The following is a 23,001-nucleotide window of genomic DNA, read 5'->3' on the forward strand; positions in this document are numbered from 1 at the left end:
AGACAGAGACAAAGGAGATTCTGATCAACAATGACATGAGTAGGTTGATATTGATCCAATGTTGGTCAAGTGGTGCAGCAAGACATTCGTTCACACGTAAACCACGAAAATGTGTGATAGAGTGGGAATCGGCAGTTTTTGATGCTTTCGATAAAGGTAGTCTACATACAAAACATTACTGGCTCTGGGCCTTCGTAATGCTATCATGATGAGAAAAGGAAAATTGTTCAGCGAACGACAGTAAATGAGCTAAGTGAATAGAAAAGAAGAACGACGATGCAGTGGCATCCCTCTCCAATAAGAATATTTCCAACCTTGAAGAAAAGAAAAGAACAAGGAGAATCAACAAAACGAAAAAGGGTATTTGTGAACTGAAAAGGCGCTTGTGTTCTCTTTGTGCTCGCTCGCTGCGGTGGGTCTGTTCCTTGAGTTTCTTCCTTCGAGCGTGATTGTCGCGTGTCTACGTGTTGCATGCTAATCGTTGGTTTGATAAAAGGCAGTGTTCATTAGGATTAGAGAGCTTGGCCAGGAACTGGCTTCCTTGCAGGTACTCCAAGAGGGGTAGTCGCACCAGAAGCGGTTGAAGACTTTTCGGCGCTTGATGCAGTGCCCATAGAAGCGCTGCGACTGTGAGCTTCAGCGGCTGATACTGCACGCTGCTGCTCGGTTTGTCTGGGAGCTTTGGTGGGGGATGCAGCGACAGACATGCTTCGTTGGCGTGATTGGGCTTGCTCAGCTAGCGTTGGAGATGACTGCTTGGAAGGCTGGATTGAAGGGCGGCGGGGTTGAGATACGGCAGAGCCTTGAGACGATGACGAGTTTTGACGGACTTTGGCACCGGGAATGGGTCTCGGAGGAGGACCCATAAGACCTTGACCAGGGCGAGGGACAGCACGAGGAGGTCCATTCTTGGCACCGGGAGGAGGTCCCATAGGTCTGGGCTTCAGCGGCAGCTTGGAAAGACAAGTCCTAGGTGCAACACCTTGCTGAGAGCGGTCCATACGGATGCAGAGAGCCTGCATTGTGTTAGCATATAGATCACACGCTTTCATTGAGCGGATTCAGCTTACCCAACCATCGTCGTACTCATGCAAGACTCTCACAATTTGACCAACCTTGAGTTCGAGCTCATCATCCATGGACGGCTTGAACTCAAGCTGGACACGGTGGACAGTGCTACCAGGAGGGTCGGCGATAACAGCACCAGGAGCAGCACCAGATAGAGCTGCTACAGGTACGACAGAAGCCATGCCAACCTCGGCCTTGACCTCGGCGCCAGGAGTTACAGGGGAATTGACGTTGAAGCTAGCCGCAGTGGGGCTGGGTACAGGACTGCCCTGAAGCTCGACAGGTGGGCTCAATGAACGCTCCTCAGGAATAGGCGAGATGACATCCCTTGATTGAGCGTCGACGGTTTGAGCGTGAATGCCGAAAGGGTTGGACGGGTCGCTATTTCTACCAGCCATGACACCGGCAGCGGCCCCGGCAGCAGCCTTCTCAGCATCTCCAAGGACACTGGCAGAGAACTGAGAACCAGGACGGTAACTGACTCGTGGTGCAGGGCCGCTGCTATGTGTTTGAGGAGGAGGTTGAGGAATAGTCATAGTGCTTGGGCTTTGAGCCATGAAGCCCTTCTTCTCATCGTCGAGTCTCTCCATGCCGATAGCTTGTTTCTGCTGAGCTTTCTTCTTGCGGATAAAGAAGTATGCAAGACCAGCGCATACACCAATGACACAGATGACCATGAGAGCGATACCGGCTTTTGCGCCCGTGCTCATACCACTTGAGCTTGCATCTGCCACGGCCGATGACGAGGCTGAACTTGAAGATGTTGCTTGAGCTTTTGCGGCGGATGAGTTGATTGATGAAGTTGCGATCGTAGAAGATACAGCGGCAGAAGAGGTAAGGACGGCCAATGAAGATGAGACGAGTGTTGACGAAGAGGACGAGGAAGAAAGTGTTGTGGCGGTTGACTTTGCGGTCGGTGATAATGTGCTTGTGACCTTGCTGGAAGATGTGGATGTAGCAGAGCTGGACTTTGCTGATGCTGTCGTCGTCTGCTTGGCTTTTGCTGTGGTTGTGTTGTCATCGTCATTGTCTCCGTTGCTCGCAGCTGTGGGCTTAGATGCCTTTGCTGTGGTTGTAGAATCGGCTCCGAGAGTAACAAAGCCGGCTGTAGGTCCAGAGAAGGTGGCAGAGGCCGTCACATAGACAACTGAGAAGACTGTCGCAACATCGTTTGCGCGTTTGTCGAGGGATTCTTCAAGAACATCAGAATCCAAAGTTGGAGGGTCATCACGCTTGTGCAGTCTGCTTGCGACGTGGCGGTGAGGTTTGAGTTTGAGATGCATGGCGAAGAACGGATTAATGTGATTATGGGCTGTTGGTTAGTAGTGGACGGATGGTTGATGGAAAAGAGTGAAACGTCGAGTAATCGGCAGCAAGGTTGAAAACGAGTGTGTGGGTGGTCGCCTGCGAAGAATCGACAACAAGCAAGAAACGGAGGCGTGCGCGACGAGGAATGTTTGGTATATGAGACGTGGTGACCAGACCGTTCGGCGCGTGATAAACAGAATTAAAATGAGCGAAAGCAGGTTAGCACCAGGCGGACACAGCGGACGTCGATAAAAGAGGGACAACGTTGCAACGACTGTGAAGAGCAATTCGGATTAAGGTGAAGAAGAAGAGAAAAGAGCAGCAATTACACAACCGTCGTCCAACCGTCCCCTCGGTGACTTGGTAAAGTCTTTGTGAAGCGCCTCGCAAAATGATGCGACGCTGCGACGACCATCAAAATCTGGAGAAACCGCGCTAGCCACGAACTAACCCAGCTGGCCGGGCTCCCATTGGCGAGCACGGGCTCCATGCAATCTCCAGAGACACAACATGAGACGACGTCCCCTTATCTTCCATACAGCATGCACACCACCCTGATCTCCCTTGACTGTCAATCAGCCGCGCCGAGAGTAGATCTTTGCACTTGCGGTTCAATGTCTGATCCAAGCTGTCACACTTCTGTTTCCTGGTCATCGTCGACGCTCCATCATCCGCCTTTCCGTACTGTCATAACAACCCGGACGCCCAGTCGAACGTCAAAAACGTTGCAAAGACAACGTCTCATTTCGTGTGCGCTTTTTGTTCCTGCTGCATATCAGCTCGCCACTATGCATATACGATACACTACAGCTATCCCCTGTGTAATAGGAGTTCATAGAGGCTTGTGAAAGGGGAACTCCCGTTCACGCAACCCACTCCCGCTGTAAGATCGATTTTGCACGTTCTGCTCCACCAGACCCATCGCTCAGCCACACACGTCGGGTCCCTGGTCTCTTGCTGTCGGACATGTGTTTGACTTGTCACGGCAGATAAATCCGTTCCGGCGAACTTACGATTGATATCTATCCTTACTCATCGTCAGCTAATGCAGGCCCAATACCAGGCCTAATCCAACCCTTCATCTATTCAAGACGTCGCTCTTGCTTGACTATAGGCTTGTTGTGGTGCTTCGGTCTGCTATAAGCACTTGAAACATGGTGGTCAAACGCAGCTCCAGCTAAGTCTATTTTCAGTTCCCGCTTCGGACTGCGGGATGTGCCTTGGGAGGCAGGCCTTGCCTATTATTACACATCTCTTGCTTCAGAATACCTTGTCGAGACTCTTCCAGGATGGCAAGACATTCCAAATCGCCATGGTCTGTTCGAGTCTCACGATCGATTACTTGGTTGGTCATAGGAGTCAGTCGGCTCTGACACCCTGGCCGCCAATGTCATTGTCGCTCTTGGGACTTCTACCTCCCTCTTTCTGGTCTTTTGCTCTCAAACAGTGATCGGAGGCATTGAAATACTACAAGAACATGCGTAGTGCCAAAGAGACCATCACGTCGATGCCCACGAGTCAGCGATCCACTTCAGGGGGTTAAAGCCGTTAAGGTGTGCAGACCGACTTCAGAAATACCGTCTCACCCCTGACTTTCTATCAAGCGAGTGTCTACGCGATTGTGGACACCGCTCTCTTTTGACATCGCACAGCTGATATTTTTTCGAGTCAAACCAGGTCATGGTTCACGCAGTGTACGTTTCGTTCATGCAATCCATGCCCGTGCACAAAGGCCCATCTACCCTGTCGTTCCACCCTCATGCTCCACTCATGATGAAGCTGTCGAGATGCAAACTGCATTTGAGAGGCTTGCGTTGCGTGCCCGTTGATGTTAGGAAAAACCTTCATCCTCGCCGGACGTACTTCAGAAAGTACAACGACATTATATAGACAACACCAATGCTCCGTGTAGAGGATGAAGCAGCACGACCTTGTATAAGATTCTCGTAGAAAGTCTTGTATAACCTCTGATGTAGAGTGTAACCTTATCCACAGTCATCTCAGTTTTGAGATCTTCCTTCTCGATAGCTATCACAATGCACAATGTTTTCTAGAATCGCAAGCATGTCCGGTGAGAACAACAAGGGCAGTCAGTCGCATCGTAAAACTTCGAGATCGTTTTCGACGGCTCCATACCAACACCGCTCGACGAAAACGAAAACGACGACGAGAGCACGTTCATCAAAACACAATCACAACAGGCAAGCATATTTGAGATCAAGACAATACACACACATGAACAAAAGAGATACGAATATGGGAAAGCAATTTTCTTTAATTTCAACGCTCGCATGGGTATAGTGACTATTTTGCACGACTCATTTGTGTGCCTGTATGCCTCGTCGACAATAATGTTTGTCGAGCTTGCATGTGTGAATAGAAAGGAAAAGCAAGTTCGCGCCCCCGAATGCCTGTGTCTGTCCGAATGATTGTCCATCGTGGCAATCATGACCTCAAAACTCCGTCCGTGAAGGCAAAGCACGCCTCAATACCCCATTCGTCGTACCATGTCGGAGAGATGTGTTGTCGACCCTCAAACGCAATCACGACAGCTTCGAACTGGTGATGATTGCGAGAAGGATCTACTCGAGCTGAAGTTCCTTGAAGAACACCTTCTTGCGCTCTTCAATGACCTTGTAGTCGTTCTCGATCTCATCCTGGGAGCCGAAGTTGATGTCGCTGAAGCTCAAGATCTCTGCGGCCTTCTTGCCACCCGTGGAGTTGACATACTGGATCCAGAATTTGAGGTCCTCCACAGCGAGGTGCTGCAGGTACTCGGGGAATCTACGTTGGTCCCAGAAACCTTGGTCAGAAGATCCGCTGACTTTGCGGTCGAAGCGGACGCTCTCGAGATTGTGCGCAGTGGTCAACATGGCGAAAGCCAGGGCAAGCGCGTTAACCCAGCAGGGAATGTTACGTTCTGCCCAACCGCGGATGACGATCTTGCGTAGAAGACTGAGGGTGGACGGAGTGATGCGGGCGAGGAATCTCTTGAGAGCGAGAGGATTCTCAAAATAGAAGGTTTGATCGTAGAGGAGGGGGGTGGCCTCGGCGCGGATGAACTTGCAAACGCGCAAGATTGCAGGCTGAAGGGGAGTCGGCTTGTCGTGCTCATGCTTGGGTTTGAACGTGACCCAGCTGTCATGCCCAGCGCGACCGTGTTTGCCAGGCACTTTGGTCAAGCAACCGCGTGAAAGGCCTTTTCCCTGTCCGCCGGTTCTGTAACTGAGCTCGACTGAAGACTCGACAAGCAGGTGCTTGTAGATCATTACACGAATCTCAGCCGGGAGTTCCAAGAAGGGAAAGGGAACATCCCTGATCTCGGCTTTCTTAGCCTGGCGGGGGGCGGTCTTGCGCGGGGCTCTCTTGCGCTTTGGCTTCTGCTCTGGCTTCTGCGGATGGAAAGGTCAATAGTGTTTAGATCGTGCGCCATAGTGCTCGACTTACCTTAACGACAGTATTGCGCGAGGGGCGGACGCCGAACAAGAGGGGGCCGGGGTACTGGGCGGACGTGAAGGTGCCGTGGTAGAGGGCGAACTGGGCGAACGTGGAGCTGCTCATTGCCACATTAAATTGTTGCGACATTACGTGATTCTGCATCTTAGTGTACCGTTGTCGACGATGTGTCACGGCGGTGATGTCGTGGTTAAAAAGATCTCGGCGTTGCGACGTCGTTAAGTATCCGTCACTTGAATATCGACAGTGGGCGGAAGCATTTCCACAGACCGCCAAGAGCGCGGTATAGCACGTGAGAAGGTCGCTCTTCCGCGACCAGAAAGTTGCCAAGATCGATATTAGCACGTAGGGAGGTCGGTGGTTCATGAACTTGTATAGCGATGGATTTTTCTAAGAAACATGGAGAGGCTGAAGAGACGAATCTACCTTGGCTTACACAACCTACTGGTATGCACGGAATTGCGCTATGGGCTTCTTCTCTTCGAGGAACCGCTTACTGCATCATCGCATACCACAGGAAGTGGCTACGGGAATTTGGATGAGTCTTGTCGTCACAGCATGTGTCTTAACTTGGCCATGCATTAACGCCGACAGAAATTGGCCTGCCGGATATCTTATACTCCAGATGTTGAGGTGGTGGACCTGAGCAGACGTATCAAAGACCAATGTGGGTGCAGTCGCGGGTTAGTAGGTCCCTTCCTACAGCGCGGAAACATAGTGCCAACATCGAGGAGGGGAGCCAGACCATATTATTGTTCTATGTGCTGAAGGTTGCCATCAGATATCTGCGATCGGCCGGGACCAGATTATGATAGGAGGTGGTCAAGTGACAAGATATGACGAGGGCACGGCAAGATGGTGTGTATATTTGCTTTGTCCGTAGCGGTTAGGTTCAGATGATTCATGAATCGAGGTGGTCCGATGATGATCAGATTTGCCAGAGGAAGAAGAATTGAACCTGCAAGACCAAGGAACACCATGAGATGAAAGCGCATGAATGCATTGACAACATCTGAAGGACTGGAATGCTCATACTCAGTACTCCAGACCAGTAAAAGATATCATCGTGCAAGCAAGGAGGTCGCGACAGCCAAAGCGGGGAGTGGAAAGCATCGCCAAGCGAAAAGCCGGACAAAAGCCGGCGTTCACACTGACGAAGCTCAATTTTGTGTTTGCTTTGGCAGGAGCACGTGATTTCTACTCCGCTCTTGCCGCTTCTTCGACGTCTTGCGAGCTTTTCTTCTGGACGAGAGCGACGGCTACCCATCACTAACGACAGCAACCCTCCATACCCGTCAAAATGTCAGTATCAGCGAACCGCCGTCCGGAGAGAGTGTCGACCGCCCAATTCTGAAAAAACCTCGTCGTCCTACGCCATCCACATACACCTGTCGACTCTTCTTATCAGCGCTCCTCCGGGCGGCAAAAATCATCACACAACATGACCCAGCATAACAGGCACTGACATGCGTCTGCTACAGGGTCAACCTTCGCACCCAGAAGCGCCTGGCCGCCTCCGTTGTTGGCTGCGGCAAGAGAAAGATCTGGCTCGACCCCAACGAGGTCAACGAGATCTCCAACGCCAACTCCCGCCAGACCATCCGCAAGCTCGTCTCCGATGGCCTCATCATCCGCAAGCCCGTCACCATGCACTCGCGCTCCCGCGCCCGTGAGCTGAACGCCGCTCGCCGCCTCGGTCGCCACCGTGGTTTCGGTAAGAGAAAGGGTACCAAGGACGCCCGTATGCCCAGGTATGGCTGCTCCACCTACGACCACACCACCCCGAGCAGACACTGATAGTCTGTCCACAGCCAAGTCGTCTGGATGCGCCGCCAGCGCGTTCTCCGTCGCCTGTTGGTCAAGTACCGCGCCTCCGGCAAGATCGACAAGCACCTCTACCACGAGCTCTACCACCTGAGCAAGGGTAACACCTTCAAGCACAAGCGCGCTCTCGTTGAGCACGTACGTTTCGCCCGACCTACCTCCGCATACTCGCACTCTTCTAACACACATCGCAGATCCACAAGGCTAAGGCCGAGAAGGCCCGTGAGGCCAAGCTCAAGGAGGAGATGGACGCCAAGCGTGCCAAGACCAAGGCCGCCCGCGAGCGCAGACAGGAGCGTGTCGAGCAGAAGAGACTCGCTTTCGCTGCCGACGACGAGGAGAAGAAGGCATAAACGAGACAATGTCACGGCGTGGCTTGATGATATCTGAAAAACGCACAAGTCCGTTACGGCGGTGCTCTCGGTTCGAATGGTGTTCTCTCTTCGTGGGCTTACGTTCTGGCGTGCGAAATATACCGGGGACCGAATGGATCAGTGCAGGCATCAGTTTTGCATGTACATCGGTTTTATGCAATGAGGGCAATGTGATCCAAAAACTTCTTTTTTTCTTTGCCAAAATACCACTTGTGTTTCCTGTTCTCTACCTCGCATCAAGGTATGAATCTAGAATGTTGACTCGCGTGCTTGGGTTTGAAACAAGTCTTTGTCTTGTAGGTCTGTCACACTCTAAAGCTCCTTTGTGCTTTTATCAGACTAATCGTGTCTTCCAGTCCTGTTCATATGCTCGGTGGGCAGCACATGTAGTTCTCACTGATCCAGTCAGACTCGTGATGCTGTCATCTCGCGAAGGTAATATGCTCTAGATTAGATGCACGTGATGTTCAGGCTGCAGCTCCACTCCGCGCTTACATCTCGAATTTTCCAACGGCTATCCCCAGTTCTATCTTGATGTTCGACACTTAAGGTTTACTTGCTCGTTCAAGAGAGTCGGCAACAATCAAAACTTGTGGCTCGCAAGCCAATCGAGCTTTGTCGAGTCTTTGGTTCACCGCTTGAACATCTCACAACTCGCTATTCGACATTCATCGCGCCTTCCTCACGCGCATCAAAATTGTCATCCACCACCATGCTTGCTGAGACAGAACTCAGCAAGCTGGAGGGCCAACTCGCCAACTTCAACATCTCGACAAAGGCTCGCCAAGATGCGCTAGAAGAACTGACCCTCTCATACGGTCAACTTCTTGAAGATTATCGTACTTTGCGCAGTGACTACGAAGAGGAGAAGGAGTCACGCGAAAAGTACAAGAAGCTCGCCCGCGGTCAAGAGCGCAATCCTTTTGTGCTCGTTCTCGTCGACGCCGATGGCTATGTTGTGAGTCTTTGACCTTCAAGCCTTCTTGAAATACTGCGTTACTGACGGTGCACAGTTCGAAGATTCTCTTATCAAAGGTGGTGCCGAAGGTGGTGTGAGAGCAGCTAACCTCCTCCATGACACCATTCGAGACCGGCTCTCACGATATGGCCGTGAGTATGAGAACTGCAAAGTCATGGTCCGCGCATACACCAATCTTGCTGGCCTGTCCAAGACTCTCGCACGTGCAGGTCTCGCCGGAAACGAGGCACGCTCGCTGAGTCCTTTCTGTTCCAACTTCACGCGTGCTCACGACCTCTTCGACTTTGTGGATGCAGGTGACAAGAAAGAAAATGCGGACAACAAGATCCGCGAGATGTTCCGTCTGTTCATCGAGAACAACCAGTGTAAACACATATTCTTTGCCGGTTGTCACGATACCGGCTACTTGAATCTCCTGACTCCTTATATTGGCAAGAACGACAAGATCACACTTGTCCATGGATCGTCGTTCAGCCCTGAGTTCAACCGCCTTGGTCTCAATATTGACAGTCTCAATGGCCTGTTCCATAACAACCCTCTTGATGGTTTGGAAGCTCGACGTCCTAACAAACCTCCTCCAGCCTCCTCGCAATCTATGGCTATGTCCAACGGTCATTCTGGATCTGCTCCTCCCAGCACACCCATCTGTACACATTACCTACGAGGCACTTGCAAGTTCGGAAACGGCTGCAAGAAGTCGCACTCGACCGGAGGAGACTCGTGGCGTCCGAATGAGCACACCTCTGGTCGTGAGTTTGCTCATAGAAACTCTATACAATCATCGTTCTTTCCACCGCCGGCCAGTTACAACACTCCGGTACCTAGTAGTACGGGTGTCGACTCTCCGTTGTCCGGTATGCCACTAACATCTCCGGGATATGGCTCTTCTGCATTCCCTCCAGCCTCTCCATCTATGTCACATGTGCAACCCTCTGTTGCTCTACCCAGACAATCACCGGAGAACGCCAATCTTGTCCCCGTCAACAAAGACGGCCATAGGTTGGACTTTTACCTACAAACACCAACCAGCGAGGACTGGAAAGCTTACAATGCTCGAGTTACTCAGCAAAAGCTTTGCAATGAACACCAACTAAAAGGATACTGCAAGAAAGGACAAGAAAGCTGTGGGTTTGACCACAGCCCTATCTCTGATGGCATCAAGCTCGTCCTCAAACATATGGTTCATGATTATCCGTGCGGTCGCAAAGGAGACTGCCGCTTCAAGAACTGCAACATGGGACATATCTGCTTCCGCGAAAAGTGCGGCGGCTCAAGTGGTAAAGGTGCCTGTAGGCTGAACCGCTTTATGCATGGTATTGATCCTGTCGTCGCTCAGTGGGTGCCAGCTGTACAAGATATGGAAGTTTACAACCCTGATTCTTTCGGCATCACCTCTGGCGAGAATAACGTTGGCGAGGAGAACGACATCACCTCGCATGCGACCAGCGATCCACCTCAAAGCGAGAACGGTGTCAACCTGCCTTTTGATCCAGAGCCGCACTCGAGCGACTTGGATTAGTTGTCTGAAACGCTTGAGCAACAGCGACTCGAAGTATCCCCACGCTCCAAGATCAAGTCACTGACATTTTCGAAGCTGGCGGTTATGAGAGCCGAGGCCAAAGCTAAGGGAGAAGCTAAAGACTAATCCACTGAGCTGGTTTTTTGATAATGCTGTCACCGATCATACATCTTACAACAAATATGTCGAACGACTACGACGAAACGTCAAAGCAAGCAAATGGCCTTGCTTTGATGACATTCTGCCCATGACTAGGAAGAAGGAATTATGGAGCAATGGGTGCTGCGAAGACGAAGGAAGTCAAAGGAGCTGTCTCAATACACAATAACAGACAGAGTAAACGTCTCGTTTTGGACCGAAGGAGGAGTTGCTTAATTGAAAGGCAGCTTGATAAACGAATTATTATCCTTACCCATCGCTCTCTCTGTAACTCCATTTCCCAAGCCATTTCATGCTGGAAGAAACGATCGCTCTTATATCTTCGTAACACTCATCTGCTCAACCACGCACCGGATCTTTCTGATGCCTTGGGGCAGCCGCATCAAAGACAAGGTGAGGCACTACGTAGTGGTGTTATCGGTGCTCGAAGATAGGTAGCTCCATTCAGTGACGCCAGTGGTAGTTTCCATCACCATCCCAATAGCCAAGCCTGTCAGGAACGGCGAGTCTGTTCTCGTAATACCACATTCTCTTGTCGGTGGGCTCCCAGTAGACCCTGTAGACGTGCTTTTTCAATTCCTCGTCGGTCATGGGCTTCTCGCGGGGTTGACAACAGGAGGTGCACCAAACAAGGCAGAAGATGAGGCAGAAGATGATCGAGAGGATTATCGCGTCGGTGTTTTCGATCTGACCGTTCGCGTCGGCCATGTTTGCTGCTATCTGGTATCAGCATGTCAGGTCATAAGATTGGTTTGTGCGATAGAAAAGAGCAACGTACATTGTAGATCAATGCTTACGCGTGTGTCGTTGTTATGGTGTCGAGATATCTTGGGCCAAGATTGGATCGAATGCGCTTGAACTATGTTAACTTCTTCTTAATGCGAAGTTCTAAATGAAGAAGTGCAGTGATTCGGTGCCTAAGTGAATTTTCAATCTCGATATCTGCACAAGGTGTTTATGTGTTGCAAAGACATCAACACTACTTTTAGCGATACAACTCTTCCTCTTCCACTCAGTCAAACCAATGATATCCACCCTCATCATACCAATAACCAGCTCTATCATCCTCAACAAGCAAATTCTCCCAATACCACTTCCCCTGAACCCATAGACTTCACATAAACCTTATAAACATGCTTTTTCCATCCCTCCTCATTTTTCTTCTTAGCTGCTGCCCTCTTTCTCTCTCTATCCTTGCATCTTCTGTACCAGCAGGTGAAGAGAGTTGTGAAGAAGAGGACCCAGGCGAGGAGATAGAGGTATGCTATTAGCATGTTTCGTGCGCGTGATTGGAAGTTTGTGGTGTGGGTGGGGGTGGTTTGATGCATCCAGAGTTGGAGTTGGTCTTGGATGGCGTATGTTTCTTCTTCGGTCAAGGCTGGTGGTTCTGCTTGAGGGAGATTGAGGAGGTGGGTTTGGGCGAAGGGGTCTTTGTGTGGGTGTTTTTGGATCATTGGGGCTGGGTTGTTGTGTTAGTTTGATGAGTTGTGCGATTTGTGAGGATGGTGTACTTTGCGATAGACTTATGCGCGTGCTTGATGTGGTGTAGAAGTGTTTCTGACTGAAATTGAACTGGTTACAGTCACCGTTGTTGGGTAGGTTTGTATTTTCAGGCGGAAGCTGCGATGAGCTGGAGTGTAGAAGGTGGTCCGCCTCTCCAGATAATGTAGCTATATACTTCTTCACTGTTTCAACTTTGTCGACCGAGAAGCGAAGCGATGTTTTGATTCTCGTATAATTCGAAGTCAAAGCTAGCCATCCAGCAACGATATGCCGCCTGTCAAGTAAGCAACAAACCCTCAGCTCCTGCCAGCATCCATACAGTCCGTCCTCCTTGTCAGACTTCATCTCCCTTGCCCTCGCATCATCTCAACTAATTCACCATCTTCTCTCACTGAAACGCAGAAGTGAATCCATCATCTCAAACGATGATACCCACCCTCCCTATCCCACCACCCCTTCCACCCCAACTCCTCCCCAACATCCACATAATGCCACCTCCTCTCATCCTTCCAATCAGGATAAACCTTAAACCTCTTAACCTCCTTCACCTCGTCCTCAGAAATCAGCGCAACATAAATCATCCTAAGCGCAAAGAATCCAGCAGTCCAATACAAGCCCAGATCGATCAGGTAGTGGTAGATCAAGCCCAGGGCGATGAATTCGGGGTCGATGGAGAAGAAAGAGGAGGAGTGAGAGGTTGTTGTTGCTGTTGGTTGTTTCTTGCTTGAGTCGTCAGGGCCAGAGAAGATGGAGTAGAGGATGCGGAGGCCGAGAAAGAGGTAGGCGAGAGGTTGGTGGTAGAAGCTGAGAAAGAAGTAGATGATGGCGAGAGGGAGATCTTCGCGGGTGATGAGGGACATGGTTGCGATGGCTTTTCTCTTTGGTTCGAATCAGTTGCGCCGGCGAGGCGAGGTTGACGATTGGAGTGGAGACTTACTTGTTGGTCGGTGCAGTGGTGTGGACGTAGTTTGTAGACGGTCTGGTTGAAATGACTTGGTGTGTGAACGAAGACTTGGTTCTGGAAGGAACGATGGAGGCAAGATTTGTGAATGTAATCTTTTGCCTATAGATTTGGCAATTGCGCGGCTGATTTTTGGCTCGCTCCTCACTTCATCCACTTATTCAAGCGTCGGTCAGAATGGAGGTTGCATGTCAAGAACCAAGTCATTTCTCCTGCTTGATGCATCAGAGCTTACTCAAAGGCATAGCTGCGTCTCCCTTCCAAGCTTTGACGCCCTTCAACCAGTTCTCGTCCATACACTGTCTGCCCACCACATCTTTTTCATGCCAATTCTTATCAATCGTCACCCTTTCCAAATCTTTCCAGATCTTAACCTCACTATCCAACCATTCTGACACTTTTTCGGCCGTCTCCTTGATCTTCTCAAAACACAAGAAATGTCCGGTATCTTCGATGAATTCCTCCTTCACTCTTCCCATTGCCGCGCCGCCGGAGCCATTCCATTCGGTGCCTGTACGCTTCATTTTCTCGCTGCGTTCGATTGGATCCATAGTGTAGGATTTTGTACCGTAGAGCCAAAGCACTGAAGGCCGTAAGTAAGGAAGGAACATCCAAGCAGTTCTACCTTCAGATTTGTAGAATGGAGGCATATAAGGAGCACAAGGCCATATATCTGGATGTGTGTGTCTTGCCTTTATATCAGGCTTGTTGATCCAATCGACATGTTCGTAATTCGGGCGGGCGATTGAAAGGGCTTCTTGATGTTTCGGAGTCGTCAAGGTATAACTCTGCTCTCCTTTTTTGTTTTCCCCTTCTTTTTCCGGATATAGTAGTGTCGGTGTGGGTCGTATACTGTGTTGCAAGATCTTGTCCACCACGCGAGGATCAAAAGGCTTCAACAAGACGTTTTTGCGGAATGCTGCCTCTGCTGCTTGACGAGAGGGCCAGAGGTCTCTTCGAAAAGATGGCATGCGGGTCATGGGCACCCAAGCTGGTAGAGGTTTGTGAACGATTATTGCGTCGAGCATGACGATGGATGTGAGAAGACGAGGATGCATTTGTGCGAGGAGGGAGAGGGAGATTGTGCCCATGCTGTGGCCAACGCCGATTATTGGGCGGGTGAACTCGGAGCGGTGTGTGTTGATCAGACAGAGGAGGTCGCGGGCATGGTCGGCGTAGTTGGCTATACTGTTTGTCAGAACATCGTCTCCTACCTCGAGAGCAGGAAGGGGCCACTACTTACGGTCATTTCCTGTTTTACCTTCGTTGAGCACGTAAGATGCGCCTTGGTTGGCCACATCTGCCATCCATATGCTTCGGATGCCATAACCGGCCTTTTTACTCTGCTTGAGTAGATCCTCCCATAATGGTTCATAGAGCTCTTTGGGGAATGCCGACGCGTGAGCTGCCAGTATCGTTACATCTCCTTCTTGGGGTGTACGATTGAGAGGAATGTATTGTTTTGCACTGAGGTATAGCACTTCTTCTTGATATGTCGAGGTTGCTTGAGGATACTCCCTGATGCTTTGACAGGGAGTATGGTGTTCGACTACTTTGAATGAACTGGACATTGCGATCAGAGTATTTGGAGCAGAAGATTGGAAAATGCGGAGGCTATCTGGGAGATGTCCCATGAGCAAACCAAGTTATATACTACCTGTACGCTGACATGACGCGCCAGATCGGAGTCTATCTAGAGGAAGAGCTGGGACCTCTATGCTTTGACCTAAACAGTCAACGATGCATCTTGATTTGCAGTGCAGGGTTCATTGTTGGGGAAAGCGTTGCAGGGCTGAGAGATCAAACATGATACAAGAGGATGAAAAGGTTGTGATTTGCAGACTACTTGCGGAGATGCGAAGATGGAATCGATCTGCCCCGGGGCTCTTTTCTGTCTAGCGCGATCTTTCCTTTGTGATAAGTCATGGATGTTCGTGTTGAAGGCGGAGTTGAAGTGTTGTGAAGAAACCGTCGAACTCATGCTTTGCCCGCTTGTGGTTATAGCAGGATGGTTGAACGAGGTTGGCAGAGGGTGTGCTTTTTTGTCAAGGGTTGAGGCTGACGATCGTCTCCTTCCCTGACGATCATCTTGACATCATCCAAGATCTCGGTCGCATTTGATCTGCCCGAGCGGCCGCCGCCAACCTTGACTTGCATTCGCTGATTTGAGCGTGCCTGCGCTGTGATCTCTTTTGCCAAAGTGGGATGAGTTGATTTGTCTTGAAGAATGGTGTCAGTTGAAAAAGACATGAGCACGTGGTGGAAAAAGAAAACATACGTGGAAGTGGTATCGATAGAGCACCGACCACCTTCAAACAGCAGGCGGAGAAGCCAGCAAGAGAACACCGTCCTCAACAACCACATCGTTCTTCTGAACGCCAAAAGGCTCCCCCTGTGCATCTCTGTTAAAACACCACCCAGCGAAACCTCGTATCGGGATCGCAAACTTACAATAACCATTTCAGTGACCTCTTCGTCGTCGTCCCGCATGCAGCAGAGCTTGTTTGTCAGGCGTCGCCAAAACCTGGACATCTCGGACAACATGTCCGCGACTCTTGACCGGAGTTTTTGAGTTGAAGCAAAGAGTCGAGAATGTTATGGGAAGGGATGCGCGAGGGAGGTGGGTCGAGTCATGCTAGGGTGAACGTTGAGAGGGGCTTTGAGTGGCTTAGGTACAGTGATACATGCCGAGACAAAACTGTCAGCCCGAGGTGTTGAAGAGACGACCAAAGTACTGAGCATTTCTCTGTACTCATGTCACTTAGCGAACTCCAACAGCGAGTGAAGGTATAAGGAGGTCATATATGTTCATGTCATGACATTATTGCTAAGAAGCTAGAAACTAAACCAGGCCACGTTCGCCTATAAGACGTAACGATACATAGGACCGAAGTTCTCGACACCGGTATTGGCTTCAATGCCTGCTTCCTTGGATCCCTCGGTCGAGGCAATTCTGTTCTTCTGCTCCTCAATGGTGCCGTACTGCTTGTCTAGCTTGCGATTCTCATAAGCCAGAAGCGTACGCAACGACAAAGCCAGGATACCGTTGAAGAACATGAATGCAGCGCAAATACTCTGGCCCTTGACGTAGAAAGGTGCATCGTTGTAGATACGTGTTCCAAGCAGAGGACCGCATTGTCCGATGAAGTTGAGGAGGACAAATGCGGCACCACGGCGATCATCGTTACCTTGGTTGTTGGTGACCCAGGGAAGGATGTTGGCAATACAGGGGAAGACTCCAGATGCTGCGAGGAAGACACCTGCGTAACGAGGTCCGGTACCTGTTGTCGTGGCGAGCATGACATAACCGACACCTCCGACGATGGACAGAATGATGATGGTCAGTCCGCGCTGTTGAGTCTTGTCTGCGATGTATGCAGAGGCGATGGTGATTAAGAAACTCAAAAAGTATGGTGGTGCGGAAAGACCTTGAGCAGTGATAGATTCAAAGCCCATCTCTTCCAGAATCGTGGGAAGGAACACTGGCAGCGACGAGAACGACACATTGCATGAGAAGTACATCAATGCCGTGCAGATGGCTTTCGGATCGATGAAGGTCAGACCGACATCCCTGAACTTGATGCGACCAACACGCTCGGTTGTTCCAGTTTGACGAACACCTCTTGCAATCGCAACGCGCTTCTCGTCCTCGGTCAAGAATTTGGCCTTCTGAGGGCTGTCGGGAAGGAAGAAGTATGCGATTGGAACCATTGCCAAAGTGGGAAGACCTTCGACGAGGAAAAGAAGCTTCCAGTTCGGGATGGATGCTTTTCCAGATGTGATACCGTATGCGAGAGCTCCAGCGAAACATGTTGCGAGGGGTGCAGCTATCCAACCATCAGTGGTGATATATATGTCGTGAGACTTCGGAAACATACCAGCAAGGAAAATACCGCTGCGGAAACCGACTTCATGACGCAGATAGAAGAATGACAACAGGTAAGGGACACCAGGTCCAAAAGCTGCCTCAAAGACACCGAGCAAGAATCTAAGAACCATCTCTCCCTCCCAAGTAGTTACTACGGCTTGACAACTCGAGATCACACCCCTATGCTCTATTAGCTGTCTCCTCATCTAGAATTTACCGACTGCAGATCAAATGCCGATGTCACTCGACAGCCCATCAAGTACGTACCATCCAAAGATTGCCCATGCGGCCCAAATGTGAGGAGGGAATCTCTTCCAGCCAAGGACTTGAAATTGGAAAAGGATATACGAAATGTAGAAGATGGTCAAAAGCCAGGAGTAGCGATCGTCGGTGAGGTTCAATGCGTCTTTCATACCAGCAATTTTCGCATTGCCGATATTCGAGCGATCGAGGAAAGCGAGCAGGTAGAGTGCCATGAGCAGAGGTACCAAATGCCAGTCCAGTTTGCGAATGACACGCTTCTCGATGACGGGGTCGATAAACGGTGCTGAGCCACCATTGTCGACTGAGGCCTGCCTTTGCTCTAATTGTACATCTTCGAAATTCTTTTCCAAATCTTTCTCGTGTGCGATGTCGTTTTGAGGTTGTTGAGGATCGACACCCTCGGTGTCCTTCTTAAAGAGGCCCATCTTGGGATTGGTGTGGGGAGGAGAGGCGAAAGAGGGAACGCGAAAGCAAGTTGTTTCAAACACAGAGGCAGGAACTTATCTTTAAACACCCTTCATCATACTCTGACATACTCACCGTTGCTTCGCCGAAGCATGGTTATGCCGCTCTGCCGATCATGGTCATGCAGACTACGAATGGCGTAAGTGTAGCACATTGGTGCTTTTTGCCGGGGCGTGTCGGTGGGTCAAAATCGATTTTAGTGGGACCCGTTCTCCACGCAAACCTCCGCTTCTTCGAGACATGGAGACGTAGATCAGCCACGGGGTAGCACAGTGGGGTATTGAGAATTCCGTCATATCCGCCTCTGACTGGTCAATCGACTTTGGGCTGAGGTATACCTAGTATAGTTGCACGAGGCTATCGCGAGGGGCTTGCATGTACGACTTTCTCATCAACATGTGTTGGCAAAGTAAAAGAAATGGATCTGTCGAGTGGTATTTTCGACGTGGCCAAGCAATGCCAAAGGTTAACTTGGCGTTGTGGGATGAAGTGCTTGACAAAGCTTAGCTTCGAGAACTGCACGAGATATATGAACAAGATCTCCGTACTTCTGACATCTGTGGTTTAAGGCCGTGTCCTCATTGGGGATATCCTGGCGTGGCATCTTGAGGCTTCTGTTGGATCATGGCTAATAACCAGGATACTGTATCCAAGTGCGTATCCGGTTCGGCCATCTCAATCGGCCCTTTCGGCAGTACCTAGATAAAGACTCCAGAGTCCAGAGAGTTCAGTCTATCCCCAGGGAGGCCTCGTAAGCCGGAAATAAAGACTGTGCCTCACGTGGAGATGCTTTCGAGAAGATAGAGAGATGGGTAAAAGTACATTGCTCTTTTTTCAGTCCCATATAATATACAAAGAGGAGATGTTTATATATACGCCTACTTTCTCCTCTGCAAAACTTTTGTACACATGTCCAGGAGGCCGGCCTTGGCCTGGCTCTCGGGGAAGAAAGCGATGGCTTCACGAGCCTTGTTGATATAGTCTTCAGCCATGGCGCGAGTCTGCTCGATGCCGTTGCTCTTGATGACGAGGTCGTGTGCCTGGAAACTGTCAATACGCGTTGCTTCATGATTTGGACGTAGTGTGAACTCACTTTTTGCACGTCGCCCTGCTCGGCAAATCGTCTGCCGACAAGGGTACCAAGCTCCTTGTTGTCTTTCCATGCGAAAAGCAGAGGGGCGGTAGCCAGACCTAATTCCAGGTCGGCACCAGCAGGCTTGCCGAGCTCGGCTCCGCTGACGGTGTAATCCAGCATATCGTCAACAAGCTGGAAGGCCAGACCAAGGTTCTTTCCGTAGCTGTAGGCAGCTTCTACAACATCTGGAGAGCAGTTACCCAAGATTGCAGCGGCTCTCGTTGACTTGCTGATAAGCGAAGCCGACTTGAGGTAAGTCTTTTGCAGATAGTATTCCATTGTCTCTTGGCTGTATGCAGGGTGCTTCTCATCCGAGGCAGTGTTGCGCAGCTGCATGAATTCACCCTCAATCAAGTTGGCGATGACGGTAGCGAGAAGCTCAGTGACTTCGGGGTCTCTCAAACGGGCGAGAGCAACGGAGGCACGGCCGAGCATGAAATCGCCAGCAAGAACGGCCATCTTGTTACCAAACTGGATGTTGGCAGAAGGAGCAGAACGGCGTGAGACGGAGTTGTCAATGACATCGTCGTGGAGGAGAGAGGCAGTGTGGATGAGTTCGGTGATTTCGGCGAGGCGACGTTGCGAAGGAAGGACAGAGGTGTCTGAGGTGTCCTCGACAGCGGGTGGAGAGGTCAGAGGGGACGAGGGGTTGGCATCGGCGAGGACGGCTGAGGGTGACATGGGCGAGTCGACATCGAGGGCGGCGGGAGTTGATCGGTCTTGCTTGACAGTCAAGGCGGTGGCTTGTGACATGAGCAGGACCAGCATGGGTCGCACGTACTTGCCCTCTGACTGGGTGTAGTATTTGGCGACAGTATCCAGCATGGGGTGGCCAGAGCCGAGTAATTGCTGGATGTTTCCCGTCAAGAACTTGAGCTCTTTGGCGACACTCTGCAGAGGATCAATGCCGATTGGTGAAGGCGCGGCATTGCTGAACATGTGCTTGGCCGTCTGGATGGCAGCGGCGACCGACGACTGATGCCGCCGTTGCAAAGGCACGCATGCTTGTATTGATCGTGGGCGCGGCGGCGGGAGGTGTGCGAATTTGGAACATGAGGATCGGTATGACGGTGGGCGAGAGGTCATGGCGAGCGCCGATGCTCGAGCTCGGGGAGCGCTCATCTTCCACAAAGCAGACTGCGCAAACAAACAGACTCCCGCTGTAACTCCAATTGCACTGGGAAAGAAAGGCCGGAATATCAAGGGAAAGAGCGTTGGTGGCCAATCGTTTCGTGTGGGCGTAACTTCTGTTTCTGACCAAACTCCATCCAACCATCATTGGAGCGCGCTTTTTCCTGGAGTCTTGGTGGCCCGAGCTCGACTTCAAGATATGCGATAGTGACCAGCATCATCGACTTTCTCCACTTCGCCCTCATGGTCCTATTGACCCTCACGCCCGCTGCCAAATCTGCTGTTGAGCTCTATAATCAGCTGCCGGGCGAGAAAGATCATGTCTCGACGAGCGACCCCTCCCTGAGCGAGCCCACCATCGGAGCCCCTGTATCTCATGCTCAACTGATCCAAGTTGCGCGATGCCTGCGCGAGACTGATATTCCTAACAAGAATGACTTTCGTCTTGATGCACTGCTCAAGGGGGCGAACATCTATGTGCCCCCTCCAAAACCGAAGCCTCAGCCGGTATGTATACGTTTCCATGGCCTCTGTCGCAATCGCTCCTTGCTAACACTCTGCAAATAGACTGCTGAGTACACTGCTTTGATGGCTCGACTTCGCAGAGAAGAAGAGAACATTGCATATCAACGCATGATCAACCCTACAACATCCATCCCTGAACCCGCTCGTATAAACAAAGAAGACGAAGATGACGAGGTGACCTTCACAGACGTAAATCGGCAACTGGCACTCATCATCAACGTCCTTGTATCCATCATTGCGTGTAGCGTCGCTATATGGATCGCTGCTCGTCATTGGAGTGTTCCTCAACGCATGGCCTTGAGCATGTTTGGCAGCGGTACTGTCGCTATTGCCGAAGTTGCCATCTACATGGGTTATATCAGACGTATTAAGGAGGCAAAACAGGTTGAAGGAAAGAAAGTCGAAACAAAACAAGTCATGGATACTTGGGTCATTGAGAAGAAAGATCCGAAGAAGGAACATGAACTCAGGCAGAGAAAAGGCGGCAAGCATAGATGAATCGTATGCATACTACTTGTTCACCCTATCCATGGATTGACCGACCAGTTTCCAGCGACGTGAAACTCTGAAACCATAGTGAGTTCTAATTAAATCATACGTATTTTCGTTCGAGATATTGTCCAAAGTGTGTTGCTTGCAGGAAAGCGTGAAGCAAGCATCCAGATTTGTGATGATAAATCATGTCAAACATAATTTTCATGATTGGGAACCAACAACAAGGTCAAACTACGGCCGAACCAATCTAGCATATGTATAGGTCTCTCATTGATACACCGTACAAGGTATAGGTCAGAGAACATCACACATATCCAGTCATCGTCGAGACAAAAGAAGGAGATTATCACGATCAGGGTCGTCCCCCATACATCTGACATGGTCCGTCCGCCAGCCTCGGCCGACACGAACCTTGCGCCAACTTTATCCCAGCCACCTGGGAAATATTATTCCAGACACGCGTTCGTTACGACGCGTGATTGTGTGGGCAAGTCACACACTTTCGAACTCAGAGAAGTATCAAGGCAGCTCGTGAACTTGATGAGGCACCTCAAGCTCTGAACTCTTGATGAGATGCGCCAATTCGGGAAACATCGCATCGGCCTCCATCTCCCCGGCCTCTTTTTGACCATTAAGCTCATGAACAGCTTTGCTTGACACCGTCGAGTCTCCGGAGAGTTCTGGCTTGGAATCCACATCGTCCGGTGCAGTAGATGCAGCTCGCCTAGCGCGTCTCTTGCGAACCCGGAGGACGAAGAATATCATTACACCTACCAGCACGAGACATCCAAGAGCCACACCGACTCCAGTGCCGGCCTTTGAGCCACTCGAAAGTTCTTTCGGCGAAGAGGATGCTGTCTTGACGACTACCATGTTCGCGACTCCAGTTGCCGGAGCAGATTTAGGCGTAAACAAGTCCAGGTCCTCCGAAACCCATACCACGTTCAACGCCGTAGCGACACCGATGAACGGAAACTTGGTAATGGAAAAAGTCTCGAGATCTGGCATCAGCGCATAAGTCGGTGTAGTTATCGTAGTGTGGCACTCTGTGTCCACAAGGTCCATGCCACTAGACGATCGTATTAGCCTCTTCAATCCTCACATCTACCGAGGTGGACTCACCTGGGACAGCAGTTGACCGACGTATACTGGGAAGAGATGGGTCCGCCCAAGGCGAGTCTAACGTAGGCGTGGCCGCTTGGACACGCTCCGGGTCGGTAATAGTTTGTCTTCGCTGTTGCCCACAAAGGCGGATAACAGGGATCTGCGGAGTCGTTATGGTATCGCCATACACCCAGCGACGTGTTGCTCGATGCTGTTAACGTGAAAGGTCGCAGGTGGCAAGGTGCCGGTGGTGTGAAGATTGTCGTCAAGGGGAGAAGCGACAACGTTGATGTAAGGGTTGATGTGAAGAGAGGTGCGGAGGATGATGCAGACCTAAGAGCAGTAGTGGTTGATGGACGAATGACAGACGTCAAAACCACGGTGACAGGAGCCAGACTGTTCGTACCGGATGCAGTTTCAGTGACCACGGACGTGATCAGTTGCGTAGGTATCGTGAACGCCGAGCCTATTGAGACAACTTGTCTTTCGACAAACGGCACGTTGGCTGTTCCAAACATGTTGGCAGTTGATTCAAGGATAACGCGATTTAGCCAGTGCGCGTTGTTGTGGACGAGGAAGAACTGATGATGTGTGTTTCCGACACAAAGTGAACCATAGCATGGACTGGCTGAAGTCTTTGCTTCAGCTGGCCCCGCCTTGTTATCTTATGCATCGTCATGCAGGCGTATTAGCAGCGTAGCTGCGTTCTCAGCCTTGTGCGGGAGATATAATTGTACTTCGATGGAGGTCGCGACTTCTGGTGCCAGAGAGTCTCAACCAAGTATCGCAACACGCTTTCATTTTGATATAGCCTGCACGAAACTCAAATAGGAAACCTCGATAAAATGATCAGCACAGTCGAA

General features: G+C 50.6%; 12 protein-coding genes across 12 annotated transcripts; 5 read left to right on the forward strand and 7 right to left on the reverse strand.

Annotated features, from left to right (window-relative positions):
- Nucleotides 1-111: 111 nt before the first annotated feature.
- M438DRAFT_287398 (uncharacterized protein) lies at nt 112-2,728 on the reverse strand. The gene is made up of 2 exons (XM_029901622.1): nt 1,071-2,728; nt 112-1,016 (listed from the first exon to the last, which is right to left on the reverse strand). Exons 1-2 carry the CDS (start codon nt 2,349-2,351, stop codon nt 513-515), a joined length of 1,785 nt encoding a protein of 594 aa, XP_029765938.1. The 5' UTR covers nt 2,352-2,728; the 3' UTR covers nt 112-512.
- Nucleotides 2,729-4,661: 1,933 nt separating this feature from the next.
- Nucleotides 4,662-5,846, reverse strand: M438DRAFT_287399 (uncharacterized protein). Its single transcript, XM_029901623.1, has 2 exons — nt 5,824-5,846; nt 4,662-5,768 (listed from the first exon to the last, which is right to left on the reverse strand). The coding sequence occupies exon 2, from the start codon at nt 5,643-5,645 to the stop codon at nt 4,959-4,961; it is 687 nt and encodes a 228-aa protein (XP_029765939.1). The 5' UTR covers nt 5,646-5,768; nt 5,824-5,846; the 3' UTR covers nt 4,662-4,958.
- A 345-nt stretch (nt 5,847-6,191) lies between these two features.
- Nucleotides 6,192-6,863, forward strand: M438DRAFT_341478 (uncharacterized protein). Its single transcript, XM_029904515.1, has one exon. It carries the CDS (start codon nt 6,213-6,215, stop codon nt 6,372-6,374), a length of 162 nt encoding a protein of 53 aa, XP_029765940.1. The 5' UTR covers nt 6,192-6,212; the 3' UTR covers nt 6,375-6,863.
- Nucleotides 6,528-6,890, reverse strand: M438DRAFT_13628 (uncharacterized protein). Its single transcript, XM_029898866.1, has one exon. The coding sequence runs from the start codon at nt 6,825-6,827 to the stop codon at nt 6,639-6,641; it is 189 nt and encodes a 62-aa protein (XP_029765941.1). The 5' UTR covers nt 6,828-6,890; the 3' UTR covers nt 6,528-6,638.
- A 214-nt stretch (nt 6,891-7,104) lies between these two features.
- Nucleotides 7,105-8,198, forward strand: M438DRAFT_341479 (uncharacterized protein). Its single transcript, XM_029904516.1, has 4 exons — nt 7,105-7,134; nt 7,314-7,583; nt 7,644-7,794; nt 7,851-8,198. Coding segments are annotated over exons 1-4 (582 nt in total). The 5' UTR covers nt 7,105-7,132; the 3' UTR covers nt 8,010-8,198.
- M438DRAFT_13651 (uncharacterized protein) lies at nt 7,856-8,586 on the forward strand. The gene is made up of 2 exons (XM_029898869.1): nt 7,856-8,330; nt 8,387-8,586. The coding sequence occupies exons 1-2, from the start codon at nt 8,018-8,020 to the stop codon at nt 8,428-8,430; spliced, it is 357 nt and encodes a 118-aa protein (XP_029765943.1). The 5' UTR covers nt 7,856-8,017; the 3' UTR covers nt 8,431-8,586.
- Nucleotides 8,293-10,830, forward strand: M438DRAFT_13632 (uncharacterized protein). Its single transcript, XM_029898867.1, has 3 exons — nt 8,293-8,330; nt 8,387-8,988; nt 9,044-10,830. Exons 2-3 carry the CDS (start codon nt 8,743-8,745, stop codon nt 10,526-10,528), a joined length of 1,731 nt encoding a protein of 576 aa, XP_029765944.1. The 5' UTR covers nt 8,293-8,330; nt 8,387-8,742; the 3' UTR covers nt 10,529-10,830.
- Nucleotides 10,831-13,208: 2,378 nt separating this feature from the next.
- On the reverse strand, nt 13,209-14,722 carry M438DRAFT_393631 (putative toxin biosynthesis protein; the record flags this gene model as incomplete). The annotated part of the gene is made up of 2 exons (XM_029909118.1): nt 13,209-14,334; nt 14,395-14,722. 2 exons carry the CDS (start codon nt 14,720-14,722, stop codon nt 13,376-13,378), a joined length of 1,287 nt encoding a protein of 428 aa, XP_029765945.1. The 3' UTR covers nt 13,209-13,375.
- Nucleotides 14,723-15,947: 1,225 nt separating this feature from the next.
- M438DRAFT_361209 (MFS general substrate transporter) lies at nt 15,948-17,829 on the reverse strand. The gene is made up of 3 exons (XM_029907491.1): nt 17,287-17,829; nt 17,030-17,199; nt 15,948-16,978 (listed from the first exon to the last, which is right to left on the reverse strand). The coding sequence occupies exons 1-3, from the start codon at nt 17,706-17,708 to the stop codon at nt 16,014-16,016; spliced, it is 1,557 nt and encodes a 518-aa protein (XP_029765946.1). The 5' UTR covers nt 17,709-17,829; the 3' UTR covers nt 15,948-16,013.
- A 469-nt stretch (nt 17,830-18,298) lies between these two features.
- M438DRAFT_309453 (decaprenyl-diphosphate synthase subunit 1) lies at nt 18,299-20,021 on the reverse strand. The gene is made up of 2 exons (XM_029902380.1): nt 18,842-20,021; nt 18,299-18,788 (listed from the first exon to the last, which is right to left on the reverse strand). Exons 1-2 carry the CDS (start codon nt 20,003-20,005, stop codon nt 18,627-18,629), a joined length of 1,326 nt encoding a protein of 441 aa, XP_029765947.1. The 5' UTR covers nt 20,006-20,021; the 3' UTR covers nt 18,299-18,626.
- A 227-nt stretch (nt 20,022-20,248) lies between these two features.
- M438DRAFT_361211 (uncharacterized protein) lies at nt 20,249-21,097 on the forward strand. Its single transcript, XM_029907492.1, has 2 exons — nt 20,249-20,521; nt 20,582-21,097. Exons 1-2 carry the CDS (start codon nt 20,258-20,260, stop codon nt 21,035-21,037), a joined length of 720 nt encoding a protein of 239 aa, XP_029765948.1. The 5' UTR covers nt 20,249-20,257; the 3' UTR covers nt 21,038-21,097.
- Nucleotides 21,098-21,553: 456 nt separating this feature from the next.
- On the reverse strand, nt 21,554-22,656 carry M438DRAFT_351131 (uncharacterized protein; the record flags this gene model as incomplete). The annotated part of the gene is made up of 2 exons (XM_029906695.1): nt 21,554-22,103; nt 22,157-22,656. 2 exons carry the CDS (start codon nt 22,654-22,656, stop codon nt 21,554-21,556), a joined length of 1,050 nt encoding a protein of 349 aa, XP_029765949.1.
- Between the last annotated feature and the right edge of the window lie 345 nt (nt 22,657-23,001).

This window comes from Aureobasidium pullulans (genome assembly GCF_000721785.1).
Source record: "Aureobasidium pullulans EXF-150 unplaced genomic scaffold scaffold_1, whole genome shotgun sequence".
Taxonomy (NCBI): Eukaryota; Fungi; Ascomycota; class Dothideomycetes; order Dothideales; family Saccotheciaceae; genus Aureobasidium; species Aureobasidium pullulans.